General features: G+C 55.8%; 8 protein-coding genes and 1 non-coding gene across 9 annotated transcripts; 2 read left to right on the plus strand and 7 right to left on the minus strand.

The window, feature by feature from the left end:
* Positions 1-1245: 1245 nt before the first annotated feature.
* GLRG_00444 (uncharacterized protein) lies at positions 1246-1758 on the minus strand (the record flags this gene model as incomplete). The annotated part of the gene is made up of 1 exon (XM_008091129.1): positions 1246-1758. One exon carries the CDS (start codon positions 1756-1758, stop codon positions 1246-1248), a length of 513 nt encoding a protein of 170 aa, XP_008089320.1.
* Positions 1759-2440: 682 nt separating this feature from the next.
* On the minus strand, positions 2441-3118 carry GLRG_00445 (AT hook domain-containing protein family protein; the record flags this gene model as incomplete). Its single annotated transcript, XM_008091130.1, has 1 exon — positions 2441-3118. The coding sequence occupies one exon, from the start codon at positions 3116-3118 to the stop codon at positions 2441-2443; it is 678 nt and encodes a 225-aa protein (XP_008089321.1).
* A 608-nt stretch (positions 3119-3726) lies between these two features.
* GLRG_00446 (uncharacterized protein) lies at positions 3727-4059 on the minus strand (the record flags this gene model as incomplete). Its single annotated transcript, XM_008091131.1, has 2 exons — positions 3727-3953; positions 4029-4059. 2 exons carry the CDS (start codon positions 4057-4059, stop codon positions 3727-3729), a joined length of 258 nt encoding a protein of 85 aa, XP_008089322.1.
* Positions 4060-4708: 649 nt separating this feature from the next.
* Positions 4709-6600, minus strand: GLRG_00447 (uncharacterized protein; the record flags this gene model as incomplete). Its single annotated transcript, XM_008091132.1, has 3 exons — positions 4709-5841; positions 5896-6501; positions 6567-6600. The coding sequence occupies 3 exons, from the start codon at positions 6598-6600 to the stop codon at positions 4709-4711; spliced, it is 1773 nt and encodes a 590-aa protein (XP_008089323.1).
* Positions 6601-7308: 708 nt separating this feature from the next.
* Positions 7309-7605, minus strand: GLRG_00448 (uncharacterized protein; the record flags this gene model as incomplete). The annotated part of the gene is made up of 2 exons (XM_008091133.1): positions 7309-7388; positions 7530-7605. 2 exons carry the CDS (start codon positions 7603-7605, stop codon positions 7309-7311), a joined length of 156 nt encoding a protein of 51 aa, XP_008089324.1.
* Positions 7606-8145: 540 nt separating this feature from the next.
* GLRG_00449 (uncharacterized protein) lies at positions 8146-8694 on the minus strand (the record flags this gene model as incomplete). Its single annotated transcript, XM_008091134.1, has 1 exon — positions 8146-8694. One exon carries the CDS (start codon positions 8692-8694, stop codon positions 8146-8148), a length of 549 nt encoding a protein of 182 aa, XP_008089325.1.
* A 918-nt stretch (positions 8695-9612) lies between these two features.
* Positions 9613-10254, plus strand: GLRG_00450 (uncharacterized protein; the record flags this gene model as incomplete). The annotated part of the gene is made up of 1 exon (XM_008091135.1): positions 9613-10254. The coding sequence occupies one exon, from the start codon at positions 9613-9615 to the stop codon at positions 10252-10254; it is 642 nt and encodes a 213-aa protein (XP_008089326.1).
* Positions 10255-11102: 848 nt separating this feature from the next.
* On the minus strand, positions 11103-14132 carry GLRG_00451 (sodium/hydrogen antiporter; the record flags this gene model as incomplete). Its single annotated transcript, XM_008091136.1, has 2 exons — positions 11103-11945; positions 12000-14132. 2 exons carry the CDS (start codon positions 14130-14132, stop codon positions 11103-11105), a joined length of 2976 nt encoding a protein of 991 aa, XP_008089327.1.
* A 4675-nt stretch (positions 14133-18807) lies between these two features.
* GLRG_13016 lies at positions 18808-18888 on the plus strand. The gene has a single exon. It is a non-coding gene; the product is annotated as a tRNA-Gly (tRNA).
* The last annotated feature ends 264 nt before the right edge of the window (positions 18889-19152 follow it).

Consider the following 19152-nt stretch of genomic DNA (forward strand, 5'->3'; position numbering starts at 1 on the left):
ACCCAAGCTTCCGAACCCTTCCCAAAACACCAACACTTGCCGGCAAATCCGTCCCGTCTTTTTTTCTTCTTTTCTTTGTCATTCTACCTTCTGGCCTTCAGTCTTGATTTTGTTTGGAGGCTACTTCGCACGGAAAATGGCTGTTGTTTTCGACCCGACATACACCACGAGCAATAGCAACGCCTGTGCTCATTACCCACTTACCACCTATACCCGCATAACACGCCTTTTACCAACAGGCAATAATTCCATGGCTCAACGCCTTCTACGCACGTTCTAGTGCTTTCCTTATTTTTGCACTTCCCTTCCGTCAGGAAATGATACCACCTTTGCATGGGGATAGTTTAGGTTGGAGGAGAACAGGAGGAGGCGGACGATCTGGGCCCGGGGGAAGCCTGGACAAAGATGTCCACCACTCCATACCGGTACCTCGTCACTTTTTTTTTAACTTATTCTTTTCAGAGAAGAACGAAAAGCTAGGTGTTTCATTTTCTTGTCGACAACCACGACGACAACAGATGACTCCGATCTCGAGTTGGCGCGTTCGATACCACCTGTGTAGGAGAAACTTTTGAATGTACTGTACATACTACCTTAGCACCATCTCGGCGGGATAACGGCGAGAGAAGACTTTGGTTTTCAGATAGGCTTTATGTTACCTCTCTACCGGGGTGTTGAATGAGATGCTGATATTCATCTGCCTTTACAACTAGCACGAAATCACGAAGCCCAACAAAGGTGGGCAAAACAGAAGTCTCTTGGTGTATGGCTACGATCCATCCAGATTTCCCTGCTCGTGAGTATTAGTATCGTGTTCTCGTTCATACCGCAATTTTCGGCCTTTCTGCAACAAATCATTTTCTTGGCCCGACGAGCACAAGCCCTTCGTCCTCTGCCGCCGAATGTTCTTTTTTTCCCAATACGCGCAAGTTATGGTTGTTTTTTCTTTTTCGCAACTCAATTCCCATGAAGGGCCTTCCGGCGCCTTCCTCACGGCCGTTTCTTCCGCTCTTTTCCCAGGAACGCGATAGACGTCCTCCATCTGTCCACACTCGCTCATGCAGACTGTTTGCCTCTGTGAGATGTTGGCTAACCGTCTCTCTCTAATCCGGTATTCGGGAGGGGCCACGTACCACATTCCCCTTATCTTGACGAGTATCAGAGGCGGCTGAGATGGCATCTCAGCTGCGTTGAGGTATTGTACTTGGCAAGGGGAGGAGCAAGAGACCGCGGAGTTCGGAAGACTCAGTCCTGGCGGCCGCGGCGGCGAGCACGGCGGCCCATGGCGCGGCGCTCGTTGCGGTTGCGCGCGGTCGTCATGTCAGGATTCCGCTCGTAACCGCGGGCGTCACCCGCGGCAACGCCGACGCCCTCGTTGTCGGGTGCGCCGCGACCGCGGAACCAGAGGCCCCAGCCGCCCTCGGGAACGAACTGGCCGCGGAGCATGGCGTCCGTCATGTCGTCGAGGACGTCCCGCTGCGAGAAATCGCCGCCGTAGTACCAATAGACGCAGGGCGCCCAGCAGCAGCACAGGGAGGCGAGGAGTAGGGAGGCGGCGACGCCGGCGGCGACACCCTTGAACCACTTGACGACGGCCGACGGCTCGTCGTAGGCCCAGGCCTTGAGAAACTCGGTGGTCTCGGTAGGCATTATCGCGCTGGTTGCGGTGGGGGTCGATAGGATGCTTGCCAGGGAAGTGGTGGTGGACGGCCAAGGGTTGAGGCCGATCCAGGGGATGAAAGGGTTCTGGAAGGCCATTTTGGGGAGGTGGCTGTCGGCCAGGCAATGGAGGGGGTTTTATGACCTACGTTGAAGGGTGAAGTTAGTATCGTAAGGGCTCACGGAGGGGACGGCCCAGGGACGCGTGAATGGGTTTGATGTACGATGGTGCTTGGCCGTAAGGCGACGAGGAAGCCGGTTGCCAACCTGTAACACGGAGTATCTTGGAGATCAACACTTGAACCAGAGCTACTAAGCACGTCGTAGGAGGGAGAGTTCGGGGCCACGAGAGGGGGTCAGTAAATCTTGGGACTTACAGCCTCTTTCGGAAAGACCACGGTTTTCCCTGAGTGGAGCGGAGGTGAACCAAGGACTTTGATCTTTGATAAAGAAGAAGAAGTGAAGAGAAGGGGCGGGGCGCAAAGACTGCGAGTAGATATTTGGAACTGACTGTCTAGCCTGTTGGATGGGGTTTCCGCTGCTGTATAGGAAAGACAAAAGCGGGAAAACAACTGGCTCGAGTAGAGGGGGTTGCTGCGGAAGCAACTGACAAGCACGACTTGGGATACGAAAAGGTAAGAACGACCTCCGGCATCTTCCTGCACTTTCAGCCCTGTCTTTGAAGGAGACATGACTCTTGATCTTGATACAAAACAATCATTTTCTTCAGGTCCAGAAATAACTGTTTGGCCTACGACAGATGCATGACAATCATCGATGCTTACTCCATAAACCGTTTGTTCTCCTCCAAAAACCGCACAATGGCCTCCCACGTGATCCCCCTCCTCATCCCCGTCTTGTCATCCCATGACGAATGCAGGCCGACAAGCATCCCCGTCCGCCTCTCGAGCAACGGCGCGCCGCCGTGGCCCCAGTACGTCCAGCAGGTGTGCATCAGCGCTCCGATCTCCGAGTTGTCCTGCGGGTCCCGGCCCTCGGCGCAGCCCCTGAAGGTCCCGGTGCTGAGGTGCAGCACGTCGTAGCCGGTCTCGGTGCCGGGGTCCGCGGCCTCGAAGTCCTCGCTGCCCGGGTGGCCGACGCAGACGAGGCGGGTCTGGACGGTCGGGGGCGTGGGCGATGCTGTGACGAAGGGGAACGTCGCGGGTGGCGGTGGTGCTGTTGCAGATGGAAGGGACGGCGTCGGTTGGGCGGCCACAATCCTCAAGAGAGCCAGGTCTCGTCTGTCGTCCCACGCCAGAGGCTCCGCCCCGACGGCCTGTCCCGAGGCGAAGAGGAGCCAGTGGGTTCTGGAGGAGTCGAAGTCGTCGGCCGTTTCGGCCACGCAATGGGAGCAGGTGAGGAGGATGCCGCCGGGTGAGATGCAGACGGCCGTGCCGGCCTCCTCCTGGGCAAAGACCAGAGTCACCATGACGGTTTGAGCGAGTTTGTTGCGCTCCATGTCACGTGGAACGATCACGGGCGTCTCTACAAGTAATCGGCGCTTCTTCAACAAGCGTTGGAGACCGGCCTTCTCCAGGTCTTTTAGTTTGAGATTGGGCCCGAGTGTCTCGGGAAGTTGGCTTATATTGTCAGCTTTATAGATAGTGCCATTAGTTGTAGTCGTAACCGGGGTACTGTTGGTTCGAAGTGATGTGGAAAGGGCTGTTGCCAGTTTAGCAACTATTGCTCCTCGACTCGTTCGCCTCGGTGAGACGACTCTTGGCTGAGATACATTTTCCATGGTTTACTAGTAATCAGCGGGAAGAGAGCCGAGGAGCTAGTTTGTGCGCGGATTCTGTAGAAGACCAGACGTTTAGAAGTCCTAGTTGGGCATTGATTTGCGAAGCTGAAGGACGTTGGTAGTCGAAATATGGTGGTCAGGCTGCTACCTAAACCTGACAGAGAATTGATCAACGCTAACCTTCACTCGAGGGGTGGCGGAGCAATACGCGGAATAGAAAATGAGAAACGCACACCAGGATCCCACTAGATATAACACTTTAATAGACCTATACAAGCATGCCCTCGGCGTTTTGGCTCTCGAATTTCCTTGCTTCCCATCGTCGTTCACTTTCCTGCGGTCTTGTGTACCATTCCGTTTCTGACGGCACCTTGGTACGGCGAGAACCTTCTTCCCCGTGTAATCCTTAGCATCCACCGGGAACAGTAAATACTTGTTCGCATACGCCCCCTCGTCCTCCTCCGTCTCAGTGATATTAATCTGCAGCACCTCCGGGTCGGCATCGTCAGCAGGAACCAGGTGGTCAAAAGTAACACCGTAATAGTCAATCCGCCTGTAAACAACAACCGACAATTCGCCGTTAGTACGTCCCCTATTAGTATGAAGACTAACTAACCTGTCTTGTTACCTTTCATGCCTAATCCAACCCAGGTACTCATCCCGGATCACCAAACCACCAGAGGCATCGGCACAATCCTCGGCCTCCTTCCCATAGAGATGCTTATGTGTTAGGGCTGCAAGCCTAGGGCCAGCTGGTTGAAAGTACTCCGTCGTGTTACCCAGGGGAATTTTCCATTGTATCGCCGGGAAAAGCTTTACTATGGACACCAGCGGACCTTCGATTTGGATTCGAAGCGGCCGTTCGAAGGGTGGAGGATGAGGCTCGCAAGCAGGATCTGCGATACAGGGGGGGATGTAAAGTTCGAGGGCCGTGTCGGTCGGCGTTAAAGAGAAGCGTCCGTGTGAGGGTTGTACAGAGAGCCGCAAGACAAGGAACCGAGAGGATTACGTGAGTGCGGGGAGCGTCGCCTATAAATCGAAAATAGTGCATGACTGCTGACTGCGCACCGACCGGGCTTGGCGGCCGCCGGTCAAGGTAGTTTAGGAGAGACCATGGTTAGGGTTATAGAGCAGGGTTGGAGTAAGAAGATGTCACGTAACAAAACGATACCGTTATTTACGTGGGCAGTAATCGAGGCTTACATATCATGACAGAAGACAAGAAAGAGGCAGGGAGTTTACGTCAGACAAAGCTTAGATGGACGTGTTAGTGGAATCGCCAGTCACCCAAATCGTTATCCAAGCTCACTAGAGACCGACCTGCCTCCCCACCCACTCGTCGACCAAGGTAGCGTAGTCCTCGGGGCCGTATGGTTCCGATGCCTCAGCGACCATGCCATTCTTCCTGTACACCTTCAAGCCCAAGTCGCCCACTAGTTGGTCTATATAAGGAACAGCATCGAAAACGAAATCGGGAAACTTGTCACCGTGCCCGGCGGGGTACCGCCACTTTCCGAACCGGCTGTGCAGAGCAGTCTCGTAACGCAACTTCTGCAACGCCTTGGGGTCGGCCGTTGCCTCGCGGACACCCGGGATCTGGTCGTGGAAGTAGGCGTCGATCCAGAGCGACTGCACGTGGGCGATCATCGACACGGAGAAGTTCATCAAGACGCCCGCAAAAGCAATATCACGCTGCACGAGAAGCTTGGATGACGGCGGCACCACAAAGCGATGAAGGACGTAGGGCGTGAGAGTCGTGTATGGGTTGACGGACTCGGTGGTCGAGACGCCCTCATTCTCCACCAGAGGCTTCAGGTTCTTGTTCTGGACGGGCTGGTCCTTGAGCCGTGGCCAGCGGTCAAAGATCTCCTTGTCGATGGCTTCGACCATCTCGGCTGGAGGGAAGCTCTCGGGCGAGGGCGCGTGGGGGATGCCGAGCTCCTTCTCGATGCCCTCTGGCAGGAACTTGATGGGCTGGAACTGCTTCCATCCGGTGGCGCAGCACAGGGCGTCTGACTGCAAAGACGACCCGTCCGAGAGATGTACTGTGCTCGGTGACAGCCTCACCAGGTCGGCAATGTGGACGTCGACCGTTCCGTCGCGGACGAGGTCGAAGAAGTCTGTTTCGTAGTTAAGGATGGAGAAGCTGGACCCCGTGAACATGGCCTCGCTCCACGGCTTGAGCTTCTTCAGCTCCGGGTGCGAGTCGAACTTGTTCAGGGTGATGACGTCGTTGCCGAGGACGCTCCAAAATTTGTTTGTGATGGCACGGCCAATGGCCGTGCCGTGGTAAAAGTTCCTCGTCTTGACGTACCCGTCGGCGTCGCCCCACGAGCAGGGACTGAACCAGGTGAGGGCTCGGGTGTGGGCGAGCTTCTCGAGCCACTTCTTCAAGGGCGTGACGTATGGCGGGGCAATCCATATGGGCCCGTGTCCCGACTCTATATCTGATCAGCACCGGGGGCGCCAAGTGCGCGTGGAGGTGTTTGAGTTACCTCTGATTACCCAGTGGACCTTGATCCCCTTGGTGGCATACGCGTAGGCGATGTCCCATGCCGACTTGGTGCCGCCGAAGACTGTCACCGCCTTGGCCGAGTCGAGTGTGTCGGCATGCTGGAGGAAGTCCTTCCCGTGAAACAGGGGGGCGCCGAACGTGTCCTGGCCGGCAAAGTCGGGCATGAAGGCCTCGGACGTGAGACCGGTGGCGACGACCAGCTTCTTGGCCAGCACACGGGTCTCGCTGCCGTCCCTACCGTCGAGGAGGGTCAGAATCCAGCCGCCGTCGGGCTGGTGCTCTGCCGAAAGGAGCTTGTGGTTGAAGCGGATCTTGTCCAAGACGCCGAATGTCTTGGCGTACTCGGTCAAGTAACGGTGCAGGACTTGACCGGGAATGTGCTGTCCGGGCAAGACGCCGAAAGTCTCGGGGTCCATGGGGAAGTCGGGGTACTCGTAGGTGCCGAGCATGTTGTTGCTCCTCAGTCCCGGGTAGAGACGGTGCTCGGCCCACACGCCGCCGGCGGACGAGGCTTGCTCGAAGAGAGCCAGCGAGCTTTGGGGGTGAAGTTGGTGGTGAGTCTTGGCCGCAGCCAGACCAAACCATCCTGGGACGGCGCGTCAGAGCAGCCCGTAGGCCTGGATAGTTGTGTCGGGGGGAGGAGCCTCCTACCTGCTCCAGTAACGACGAAGTCGAGAATCTCCATTGCAACACGCTCAAGCAATTGGTCGCAGGGGGTCGGAAGAAAGCAGCGCCGACGGTCTCGGGAGACGAACTTGGCGTGGGAACTAAGACAGACGGGCGGACGGACGGTAAGAGAGTCGGAGCGGTGGCCAGAAGAGCGACCGAAGAATCCAATGTGATCGGGACCAACACAGCTGAGGCGTACAGGAGAAAATATGGACAAGCCAGGCCTGGCTGCCACACTATGTGGTTAAAGCCATTGCTGCAGGATGGAAGAAACCGGGGGAGCTGCGTCCGGGCCTGGCGTTGACCGGGCCATTATCTCTTCTAGGCAGCCTGGCGATAGTTGAATGCTGCCTAGGGCTGAATGCTTCGCTATGCTTACTGGAAAGCACATGCAGGAAACACAGAGCTGATTCGTCAATGTGACAGGGGATGCTGCACAACCCTCACTCAACCTTGGATGCTGAGCCCTATGGCGTCCGCACATCGCCGGGGTCGTTCCGCGCATGTTACCCCGTATTTGACAATCTACGGAGTATGGTCGAAGTGTGGCATGATCGTCCACTCGTCACGCTAAGGGTCCGAAGCTATCATGGCCGTGATGATAAGGGTCAATGTAGTTGCATGAGCAAGCGACATGTTCAATCATGAGCGGTGTTTCTTACCCCCCCCTTCCCCATACGCTGTCCGTCAGGCATCCGATAGGACAAACCGCATGTTGTCAATGTCACCCGTTGAAGAGATAACCCTCGCTCGTTGATCCGCGGGGAGAGGTGTAGCATGTAATATTCCCTGCGTACTGTGTACCTGTACGGTCATAGATATTAACTTGGTGAACTGACCGAAGGGGCGGAGAGCATCTCCGAATCGAAGCATTTGCCCCAACCAGGCGACCGAGATCTTGGCACCAATTTCTTCAAGGCCCCACCCGCCTTCCGTCTTACGTACTTGCATACAGGGGAGCATCCAGTTCGGCGACGTCCCGGAGTGAGCACCGGCGGTAATAGGAAGAAGGGCCGGCCATCTGCCGTACTGCCAACACCCCATCACCGAGTTCACTCTGCCCGGAAGCGAGGAGTACCTCCGCAATTCGGCGCCTCCGGGGATCAACAAGAACGTAGAGGTTCCGGTCGCGGAGTCGACGAGGGGTGCCGGGGGTGCGGAGACGGGCAGTATGGAGAGCGGTGTGGGAAGGGGAGATGCTTACGACAGGACGCCGAGCATAATGACAGTGAGAGTTCCGGGAGACTGATTGATACCATCTCGGCTGTGGAGACCCCGAAGAGGCTCACGGCGACGTACCTTTTTTGGCTACTTTATGCGCTTTTTTCAGTCGCTCCCCCCGGGATAGTTTAGGTTTTACGAGCTCAAGATATATTTCTACCAAGTCTGCTTATATAAGACTTTATTTTCTTCTTTTGTAGGGAGATTTCCCTTTTTTCCCCTCTTCTTTTCCATGCGAGGTCCGAATCAGACAGTGCAGGTCCTCCATTAACTCCACCCACCCCCCAACCCTAGAATCATGGGTTGTCCCATCACTTCCCACCCGCAGCCGAATCAAAAATCAACGCAGCCACCGCTGGTCCCGGGATCCTAACCCCCCCGTGGTAGGCCCGGAAGTACCCAACCAACCTCCGCTCTGCCGCGAGCGGTCCCCGATGGACATGCAGACGCACCCGCAGCTGGGGCACCGCGGGCGATGAATCCCGCCGACGGCGACGTAGGGGTCTTCGGGCGAGCCGAGCCTGACCCGCAGGTCCGGGCCCCTCGCTCGGCGGCCGAGACGGAATCCGGGCGGTACGACGACGCAAGAGGGGGGCGACGGCGTCGAGAGCGGCAGAGCGGTTGGGGACTCACCGGGGACGCCCGGTGATGGAGACATGGAGAGCGGACGCAGGGCCGAGACGTATCTCGGCGTTTCAAGTAGGCGGGAGCGCGGTCCCAAGGGAGAGACCGTGCCGTCGTGGGAGTACGACCTCGACGCGAGAGACTCCGAGGGTGGTGCGGGCGAAGAACAAGATGTCTGCGTTCCTTCCCTTGTGGACGAGTTGGGGGATGTGGATCGCGGGCTGGGACCGCGCTCGATGCTGGGGATGACGATGTCGGGAAACATGGTCCGACCTGGGCCTGGCTGCCGTGTGTCCCTCCTATGGGCCCGGAGATGGCGTGGGCGGTGGGAGCAAGACAAATGCTCACGATAGGGGGCACCGAGATGCCGGGGGGTAGGGGATGGCGCTCTGTAGTTGAAGCTAGCATCACGACGAGCCGAGGGCGGATGTCCAAAGGCCGAGGGGGGAAGCGCTCGGTAGAACCCGGGAAAGCCAGGAGACTGGGACGGAGACGGGGTTTCGTAAGCAACGCGACGACGGAGTGGTGGAAAGGGGCCATGAGCTGGGGTGAACAGCTGCGGGTGGCGGTTGCGGCGGTGGTCGCACATCCTTGAGGCGGTTTCCGGCATCAGAGCCGAGTATCTCTTTCCTGAAGGTGGCAGAGAGACCTGATTTGGCTGCTCCTGCAAACAGGTGTTCCCTGGCTCGTTCAGGTTTCTTGAGGGGCACATGGCAAATCGTATGGTAGAGAGAGGAGGCGCCAACGGTCTTTTATACCACGACGACCTCTGCTCGCGGGCAGTGATTCAGAGACCATCGGCGCCTGTGAGCAATTACATTTGGCAAACCAGGGAGGGGGTGAGTCAGTCAGTCCAGGACGTTTACGAAAGTCGGGTGGAGGTTTCAAAAAGTGAATATGGAAGAGGCTGTTTCCTTTAGGGATCTGTTTGCTGGTGTCACATAGACCTAGAGATGAGGCAGGTAATACGCGATGACGCTTGCGAAAACGGAAAAGGGGTCAACTAGCAAAGCAGGTAAAACTAGCTTTTAATTGTTTTCCCCAGGCACACCCGGTTGCCCGATCACGGTAGAACATCCATAGACCGACAGACAGACAGACAGAGAGAGAGAGAGAGAGAGAGAGAGAGAGAGAGTCTAGTGCTCAACAGGAGGGCGGTTATGGAACTGCCGCTGCATCCCCTATGAAGAAACTTTCAAATGCGTGCTCTGTCATCCTTTATATATACACTACGGAGTATTGTGCGTACATAGAGGGTTGGCCAGCATCAGAAGCACTTGCAGCCTTCTTTGGGGTCGCAGCACAGTACAGTACTGAGCTCAGAACCAAGCACCTGCACGCGGATTTGTTTAGTGGCCGGTGCACGGTCCGCTCCGGCATCGCCAGTCGGGTATTTAGACCCCACCTAATCCGCTCTCTATCAATCGACCAAGTACGTGTCGACAACTCCCAATGGCGCTTCAGCTTCACATTCCTCCCTGTATCCGCAATCCACCTCATCACCACCACTTTCCACCCGTCGACAAACCGCCAAGAACTCGGATACAACCCCAACCTCCTTCCAAGCGTGGAACTCCTGAGATTAAGGGACCGCGTCATGGCCATGATGACGCCGAAGGGAGGTGCTGACGTCTACGACGACGTGCTGTATAGCTCTAGTGGCGGGGATGATGCCCCGAGAGTTCTGGTCGGAGATGGAGATTTTGAGGTTGATCTGGAAGACAAGGTCCTCGAGTGGAGAGAGCGTGCCGAAGGAGAGCTTGCTCCGTTGACTGTCAAGGAGGCAGAAGATATGGTCTGGGAAGATGAGAGCTTCGCCTTCTGATGATGGAAGTGTTAGACTTTAAGATTAGGAAGTTGAGGCTCTTACAGGTAAGACTTCATGAGGGCCGGATTATTAGCTGATACGGTGACGATCAGCGAATACCTGGTGTTGTATGTTTTTTTTTTCTTCATTTTCCTTTTTCAATACGCCCAACTAGAAGCTACCAAGATGCCATAACTGTAAAGGCGCATTTCGGTCCATTTCATGTCCCTGATCCTGCATCCCCCCAGCGGTGCTGAGACACACGTGACATGCAGCGCCACTCTCCCCGCCGCACCTCCTCTCCCCCCCCCATCGGGCCGAGACTACCGGGGAAGTGCATCGGGGATTGAGTGGGTGGGCATGACGTCAGAAACAACCCCTCCCGCTCGTTTTCGCGATGGCAATTGAGTTCGAGGGGTTAGAGCTGCACGGTACGGTAGGGATAGAGTATATGACTTATTAGCCCGTCGACGACACGCCCGAGGGGTTGACAGACAATTCTTCCCATCACCCTCGTTGTTACCCGTTGAGCCGCTATCCGTCGTCACACGGGCCATCATACCAGCGAACTACGGGCTGAACCCATGCGGATAACAAAAAAAAACTAAAACTCCGAGAGATGCTCACGGTAGCAGACTCCACGTCACCCGTTTTTGTTTCAAAAGGCCCATCAATTTCCTGAAGTGTATGTATGTACATAATAAACAATACAATTACCAAAATCGGCCGTTTTGTAGGGACTCCCCGTGATTCGGGTCCCCGTTCTAGACGTAAAAAATAACCATGCATGATACGCTGTCATGATGCATATAATCACCCAATGCGACGCTATACCATCTCTTTCACAGTCCATCTCCCCCTATTTTTCACTTCCGACCTCGCGGCACCGTGTTCTCTGCAAACCGGATACCTCTCCTTGTGGGCGGCACTCTCTCCCCGCCCTCATCGTCCGAGTCGTCCCCACCGTCGTTGGCGTTCATACCCAGTGCAGCCTCCCTACGGCGCCTTTCGGCAGGAGTCTCGCCTGAATCCACATTCTCATCGCTCTGGTTTGACAGCACGGCCAGCCTTCGCTGTCTTTCAATTGCTGTCTCATCTTCGTCGCTTTCCTTCTCATGTGATGCTGTTGGGGCAGGCTGTGTCGGACCGGAATCCCCTCGCTGTGGTGTAGACGACCCGGATCTCTTCTCGGTGGAATCGTTTCGGATCTTGATAGTAGGGATGTTCGCTTGCCGTTCAGCCGGAGAGGGGACGTCTCCCTTTGCAATGGACTTGACACGCTGTGATGCAGTCGATTGGTCCACGACCTGTCGCCGCGTCTTTTCGTCAAGCTTCTGCACTTCCCGAATGAAGTCCTCCTTGGTCATCCTTTGGCCGACTCCACCTATTGTGAATCTGATATGCCGGTCGTCGTCACCTTGTTCATCAGCCGCGTTCTTCTTCGGCTTCTGCGCGGCACCGGCGGCGCCGCCGCCACCGCCGAGGTAGCGCTGCCAGCCTGACTTTGTAGGTGCGTTGGCAGCACCCTCGGTACTGGATTCTCCTGGTGCCGCGCCCTCAGTAAGCGGCTTGTCGGATGCCTTCAGCAGACCGCCCATGCCGAGGTACTTGAGACCCTGTTGTGTGCGGCCTCCATGTTCCTTGCCAGACTTTGCCGACGGTAGCTCGTAAGTCTTGATGACTTCACCATCTTCGTCTTCAACAATAATCTAGACAATGGGTTAGCCTGGTGAACAATGTTGCGAAGCCCAACCTTTGCTTACTGTATTGCCAAACTGGAAAGCCCGAGCGGGCTCGTGCCGCCTGCCAATCTTGCTCTTCTCCTTGCGTTTCTCCACCTCGGAGCTGTAAACGTCCTCGACCTTGCGCTTGAACGAATCCAGGGTCCAGTTGAACTTTTCGCCCTGTCTCGACTTGGTGGGCGAAAGAGCGTTCACCTCGGTTTCAACAGGTCTCCGGTGACGAGCTTCTTCTTCCACGAGCGCCTCTGCCTTGCCCCTGGAACCGGAACGCTCGACAGTCAACACATCGCCATCCTCATTCTCGACCACCAGGTTATCCCCCTCCTCGTAGATTTGGACCTTGGACGGGGTTTGCGTTCGGCTAGAGCCTTCATCGGGAGAGGGTGTGATCTCGTCGTCGTCCTTTTCCGAGTCCCTTGCGCGGCCCCTGTCGGAATCGCGTCTGGGTGGCGTAGTGCCCTCGCTATCAGGGGAGGCGGTGTCCTTTTCGTTGAGAAGGGGCTCGCGTCTAGTGGGGAAAATAGCAGATTGGGAGACAGGCCCGCCCGGGCCGATACCGTCGTCCCACTTGTTCTTCTTGCGCCGGCTGCGCGAAGTCGATCGAGCGCGGGATTTCGAGCCCTCCTCGTCCTTTTGACGACGCAGAAAAGCGCCCGGGAATCCGACGGGGGGTAGTGTGCCTGGCGGGAACTCTGGCATCTTCAGCTCCTCCCCGTCTGTGTCGGACATGGTTCGGGCTTGCGATCGAGACTGCGACGAGATTCTGGGCAGGCGGTTCATCCAGGTGGGGCCGTCCTCGGGGGCGGTGGTGTAGGACATGGTTATTGTCAAGGTGTTGATGCGCTTTCCGAGCGTGAAGACAGCCACCGACGAACCGTGGACAATGATGGAAGAGATGACGAGGAAGGTAACGATTGGCCATATGACAGCGACCAAGGTCCTGTGCTCGATGTCGTCGGGCGGAATATCGGAAAGCGGTACAGCCGTCTCCCACTGCAACTCGGCGCGAGCCAAGATGGCGACGAAGATGGCACCGACCCCGATTGGACCAAAATGGCCGGCGAAGACAGCCTCGCGCCACGTCTTGATGTCCGGTATGAAGGGCTTCAGCAAGAGCATGGCGGGGATGCGGCGGAACAGGATGACGAATATGGCGATGACAACCAGCCGCCAAGGGGTGATGCCCTCGGCAACGTTGTTGTACTGCTCCCAGGGGATGATTGTGCCCAAAAAGACAAAGTAGGCCAGGTTGATCAACAAATCGATGACGTTGGAGACGTGCGACTCTTCAGTCCTGGAGGCGAACCAACCGTCGTTGGAGAAACCGACGCCGGCAGCGAAGCCGACGAGCAGGTCGTCCATACCGAGCAAACTACCAGCACCGGCGCAAAAGAGGGCGAGGACGAAGTAGAAGACCAAGAAGCTCTCTCGGTCAATCAGATCGTGCTCCTCTGCGTATTTGATGCCGTGGCGTGCGATGTAACCAACGAGGAAACCGAAGATGGCGCCGAAGATGCACTCATAGAGAATCGTGTAGACAATCCAGTGGTAGGTGGTCTGCTTGGCGTCCATGTGCTCCTGGATAAGGTAGATGCCGAGGTAGACAAAGGGGAAAGCCATGCCATCGTTGCAGCCGGACTCGGCCGACAGCAGGTCTCGCAAGTGCTTGGGGACCCGCTTGGCGAACTTGCCCTTACCGACGACGGACGAGGCCAGGACGGGGTCGGTGGCGGTCACACAAGCGGCGATGACCAAGCTCTCGAGCCAAGTAAGCGGGTCAATCAGCCACCAGATGAAGAGGCTCACGACGAGCCAGCCAATGGTCATGACGGGGATCAGCAGAAAGGTGACGGATCTCCAGTGCTTCTCCATGTAGAACTTGGGCAGCTCGACACCGACGGCGAAGCATTGTACGACAAGGACGATGCGGGAGAACTCGATGGTGACGAGGTCGACATTGCCCCAGCTTTTGGGGTCGATGAGGTTGGCGGCGTGAGGGCCGAAGATGATGCCACAGATGGTGGCGACAGTGGCTTCGCCAATGTACATGCGCTCCTTGATGATGGAGGAGCAGAGCATGAAAAGGGTTGTGAAGCCGCCCAGGATGATGTACACCAAGTGCGGCTTCGTAATGGACAGATGGTCCCACGCCATGGCGGCGGTTATGTGTGTTGCAGAGGCTGTTGGGAAGCGTGCTCGTTGGCAGTGCGCCTCGTGGAACGCCGCGAGCTCGATCGCTCAGTCGCTGGCGGCGGCAATGTTATCGTGGGCTGGGCCTGGTGAAGGGCTCGAAACTCCCCAGTGGATGGATTGGGTCCCGATAGCGAGGGTGTCTCGATGCATTCAGACCAAGAGTCGGCGGCGGTTGGACTCGAGGGAAGTGGGAACCGGAGCGAGAACGGAATGCAAATGCGGAAAAAGACAGTATATGAGGTCACCGGCGGGCGTTGCCTCTTGGCGCGGATTCGAAGTGTTGCGCGCCTCGTCGAGTCGATTCGAGTTGGTGGGAGGAAACTCGCGATTCGTCTGAAGGGGGATCGCGACAATGAGGGGTTAGGCGGAATCCCAACAATCTCAGATCTAGTCGGTAGACCAGCAGACTTTACAATAAGCGAGAACGAACGACAGAAAGCAGGACAAGCTTCGGGGATCACGGAACCTAAGTATGTCGCAGCGGAAAAGACAGCCAACATGTCGGCGTACTGATAGCAGAGGATAATCCATGCAAGGGAAAAAAATAAAAAAAAAAGCCTGTCCCCGCCTGGGTAGCGCGCGAGTGGATGAGAGACCGGGGGGACCCTGCAGTACGACAGGGACAGGGATGAATGGGAAGGAGTTCTGGTGGGACCGGGAAGGAAGGAAGGAAGGAAGAGGAGCCCAGGAGAGAGGGAGGATGAGGATGGCGTTGTTTCCTGCTCTTTCTCTTTCCCAGAGGTTCCCCGTGGTTCTTGCTCCTCTCCCCGGCGCCGTCGCCGCCGCGGACGTCGTTGTCCATCCTATGTACAAGTAGGTAGGTAGGTAGGTAGGTAGTGAGAACGTACATGATACGCTCCTGCCTCTGCTACTGCTTCAATGTGCCGCCCTAGGTACCTATGGAAGTACATGGCATGTACCGTCGGTCTCCCGCACGCACGGAAGGGGGCGCAAGGCTTGCTGACGTGATACCTCGGGCAGTACCCCGTACCCATGGCTTGCCTAGTGTAGGTAATCGTAGTGTAGGTAGGTAGGTAGGCAGGTATATCAAGGCAAGCTATCCGTACATACACGGGCTAGGTAGGTACCCAAGGTAGATGGGCCGTATCCCTGCGTCTGCTTTACCGTGATTTACCCTTCCTTGCCTTGCCGCATGCTAGTTTCTTTTTTTCACTCTTTTTCCATATTTCAATCAAACTATGCTCATGTAGTTTTCTGTTATTCTGCCATGACCATTGGTGATTTTGTTGTTACGCTTCGACCCACGGCAATTACGGGGAGGACGGATGTTACCATGGAATAAGGTTACTGAGACGTGCCCGCCCCCTTGGTCACTGCTCCAAAGTTGGGCTCATCTGGCATCTAGGCAAGGGTCGACGGGTATTATTACCTTGTGCGCAGGTCCATTTGTCTGATTATTTCGTGTGTACGGATACGGAGCAATATGTATGTACATTATGCTGGCACCCTGCGATCGAGCCATGCCTGATCGTGCTAGTCTTGTCCCAGCTCTTCGGGCACATGGCCTTGAACGTGATGGGGCATCAGGTTGTGTGGGACATGCGGCACAGAGAGAGTAGTCAGCAGGTTCCAGGGCAAACAAAGCAGAACAAAAGCAAAACAAAAACAAAAACATTTGTCGTGTGATTCTAACGCCCAATGATTCTGTGATATACCGGAATCTCACAGCCAGCCGAGAGGAATGCACCACGCATTTTGGATTGCCGCGTGGGGTCGTTCAAGGGAGCTGATGGGAATGCATACCAGTAGCTAGCTAGTCGACGGGATGCATAGCAAGTAGGAGGGAAGAAAAAAAGAAAAGAAAAAGGAGAGAAAAAACACCCCCAACATTGACTGTATTGCCAGAGCCCAACGCCGGGGGTTATCGGGGTTTCTTGGATTGGGAGCTTTGCTCGGCTACGAACGGTGAGCGCCCATGCCTGCCAAGCGGCTGAAAACATGGAATGCCCCCGATGTGGCTGGCCCCGTGGTGTCTTAATCCCCCGGCCTCTCGTGTCGGGTAGACTAGTAGACCGGGCTTGGTTGACATGATTTCAAAGCGCTGTATCTCCTCGGTGTCGGGCATTGCTGATTGATAACGACTGTCACCGTAACCTCCTCCCGTCCATCACACGTAGTTGAATTCAATCCCCAGATTCCGGATTTGGTCTTGCCCAATCAATTGGCATGAGATACCTGTACTACGCAAGGGTCCAGCTCTTGGTCAATCTTGCAGAAATGTCTTGTCGCGCCATTAGCAAAAGCTTGACCAGCACAGTTTTTTCCTCCCTGGAACGTGTGGCACAGTTCTGGACCGTCTTTGTGCGTGCGCCCTGGTCGGGTTGGGTCTTCCAAGTATTGGCAACCCGGTTGTTGTGGGGAGCATTCGTGTGCCGCAACGCCGCTGGCTTCTCCAACTCGATTTCCCAGGCTCGGCGCCCAGAGACCAGCGGCGTCACCGTCCACTTTTTTTCGGCCTTGGATGGAGAGAGGAAAGGGCGAATTCGAGTCATGGCTGTCATGTTGACATGGCATCAAGGCGGGACCTGGGGAAGAAATGCCACGAGAAGAAAACCTCTCAAAAAAGACATCAAAAGAGATGAACAGTCACGTTGGGCTGTCGAGCTTGGGTGAAGTTTCTCGAAGAGTCTTCGCAGCATCTGGCTGTCAGTCAGTCGGTGGTGACATGTTTGTTTGTTTATGGAAGGATCCCGAAGTTCCCCCCCACTTCCTCCCGCCATCCATCTCCTCTTGAAAAGAGGACCTACCTGCATAGTGTACTGCGTAGGTAGTGTACGTAATGCATAGTGTACATGGACCGCCGTCGCGATACTTCCGCGGTACTTGTGCACGGACCACTTCAGTCCGCTGTCGCAACTCCCATTCATGTCCCCTTCCTTTTCTTCATTCCTTTTATGTTTTTTCCTATCATGTCGTCTATGGATACGCCACATGCCCTGCGCTGCCAGCTCCAGCTCGTGATTTACAATACACTACGGACATTTGGCGATGCCATACAACAGAGCAGAGCCGGTTGCAATGAACACGAAGACTGGCGGTAGTCGGGATCCCTCAACAAATCAACTGCGCCTCGGTAATCCGACTGAAACGCCCGCCGCCGCCTTCTCTTGTCTTACGAGGGGAATGGCGCCAGGGTTGTCCTAGAGTGTCTCGCACACAATCGATTGTTGTCCCTGGGGCTCAGCTCTCTCTCTCTCTCTCCATCCATCTCTTTCTTCATGTTCCAGCCGAATCTCTTCGGTTTCCCCACGGTCTTTTGTTTTTTTCGGTGTCTGTCTCTGCCACCGTCCGTGGGACCTCTCGTCCTTCGTCTCGTCTCTCTCTCTCTCCCTCTCTCTTTGGCTTCCGCCCGTCTCACATTTTGCACCTGTCTCAGCATGAGATGACTCTCCTCTCTCTCTCTTTCTCAGATACCAATGACTCTCAAGGAGCACGCACCGACAGCCTATATGACGCCCTCCGCAGACTCCCGCCCGTATATTGCCGCTTATCTCTGTTAATTCCTTTCACCTTAACCCCCCCTCTCCCCCCTGCTGTCACCCCTTCCCCTTTCCGAACAGCACCGCCGTTACGTCACCAAAACCCTGTCCAACTTGATTCGCCCATGACAGAAGCGTGCCAAGAGTCTAACTCAACGACCGCTCACCACCAGTTTGTCACGCTGCATACCCTGCCTAAGCGACGTCCAAACTGCACCCTCCACGCTGCCAATCTTTTCCCCCCACGAGATCGCTTGCCCCGGTTACCCACTGCTAGTAATGTGCGTTTCGGGCGTCGCTCCGCTGCTGTGATGCAGCCACTCTTTGAACCGCCCCATACAGCCTTCGGATTGCGGATACCCAAAGAGTCTACAACCGGTACGAGTTGGCACACTAAACTGCATACGAAGTAGTAAACTAGTTTACAGTACCGGTACATCAACCGGCCCACTACGCGAATTGTGCTCCACTGCCTGCTGCACTTCCGCGGCCTTCCTATTTGGCCGACCTACCGTGTCTGCAGCCAAGAGACGATGATGAAAGTCGCAAGCTCAACAGAAGCTTGATGCTAACGCACCGCAAGTCGAAGAGCTGCTTCTTGATCTTCCCATCGTCCCGCAACCAGAGTCGGGGCCTCGTTGCACACCACAAAGTACGCTTTGATGTTTGCCCTCGCCCTGTCACGCTAGTTACTACGGTGTGTCACCATGACCAGTCCACCTCAAAAGTGGGCAGGTCTCGGCACATCGGGTCACAAGTCGCTGTTGATCGCCACAAACCCTTCTTCGCGGGCACAGAAAAGGCCACAAGGTTGATCGCTCCAGCTCGACCGTGTCTCCCCCATTACCTTATATCTGCTCTTTACTTCCGAAGAACCTCCGGACTGGATGTCGCTTTGAACACCCGCCCGCATCTCAGCCACCACCGGTCCGAAAGTGGACCGCCGCGTCGGCAAAATACATCCGCAGACCCGGAGATCAACCGCCGGACTTGTTGTACACCTGTGGACCTCCCTGTTTCGGCGGGCCCGCATCCCCCCACATCCCAGTCCACAATCTTCAATATTTTTTACCCTGTATATTCCCAACTTTTCATCAAATTTACAGCTGGTCGCGAGCCACGATAGGCTGTCCACAGCGCCGATGGTTTAGTGGTAAAATTCTCCGTTGCCATCGAGCAGCGTCGGGGAGCCGGGGGTTCGATTCCCCCTCGGCGCAGTTCAACTTTTGGCCTTGCGTCCGGCGTCTCTTGAAGTGCTCACTTATTTGCCTTTTTGGCCCTTATGTTCTTTGGCTGCTAGTTCCCTCCTTCCTCAGGGCCCAATGGTCTACTTAAGAGGCCATGTGTAGAAAGATGTCCTGGTCAGTGTGACTTGACTACCTACCTCAGAGGCATGTGTGTGTGTTTTGGTTTCTACCTAACTGAAGTATGCCTTGATCTTACTGTAGTGACTGGCTTGGGTTCTCCTGAAATGAATGGCG

This window comes from Colletotrichum graminicola, assembly GCF_000149035.1.
Source record: "Colletotrichum graminicola M1.001 genomic scaffold supercont1.1, whole genome shotgun sequence".
Taxonomy (NCBI): domain Eukaryota; kingdom Fungi; phylum Ascomycota; class Sordariomycetes; order Glomerellales; family Glomerellaceae; genus Colletotrichum; species Colletotrichum graminicola.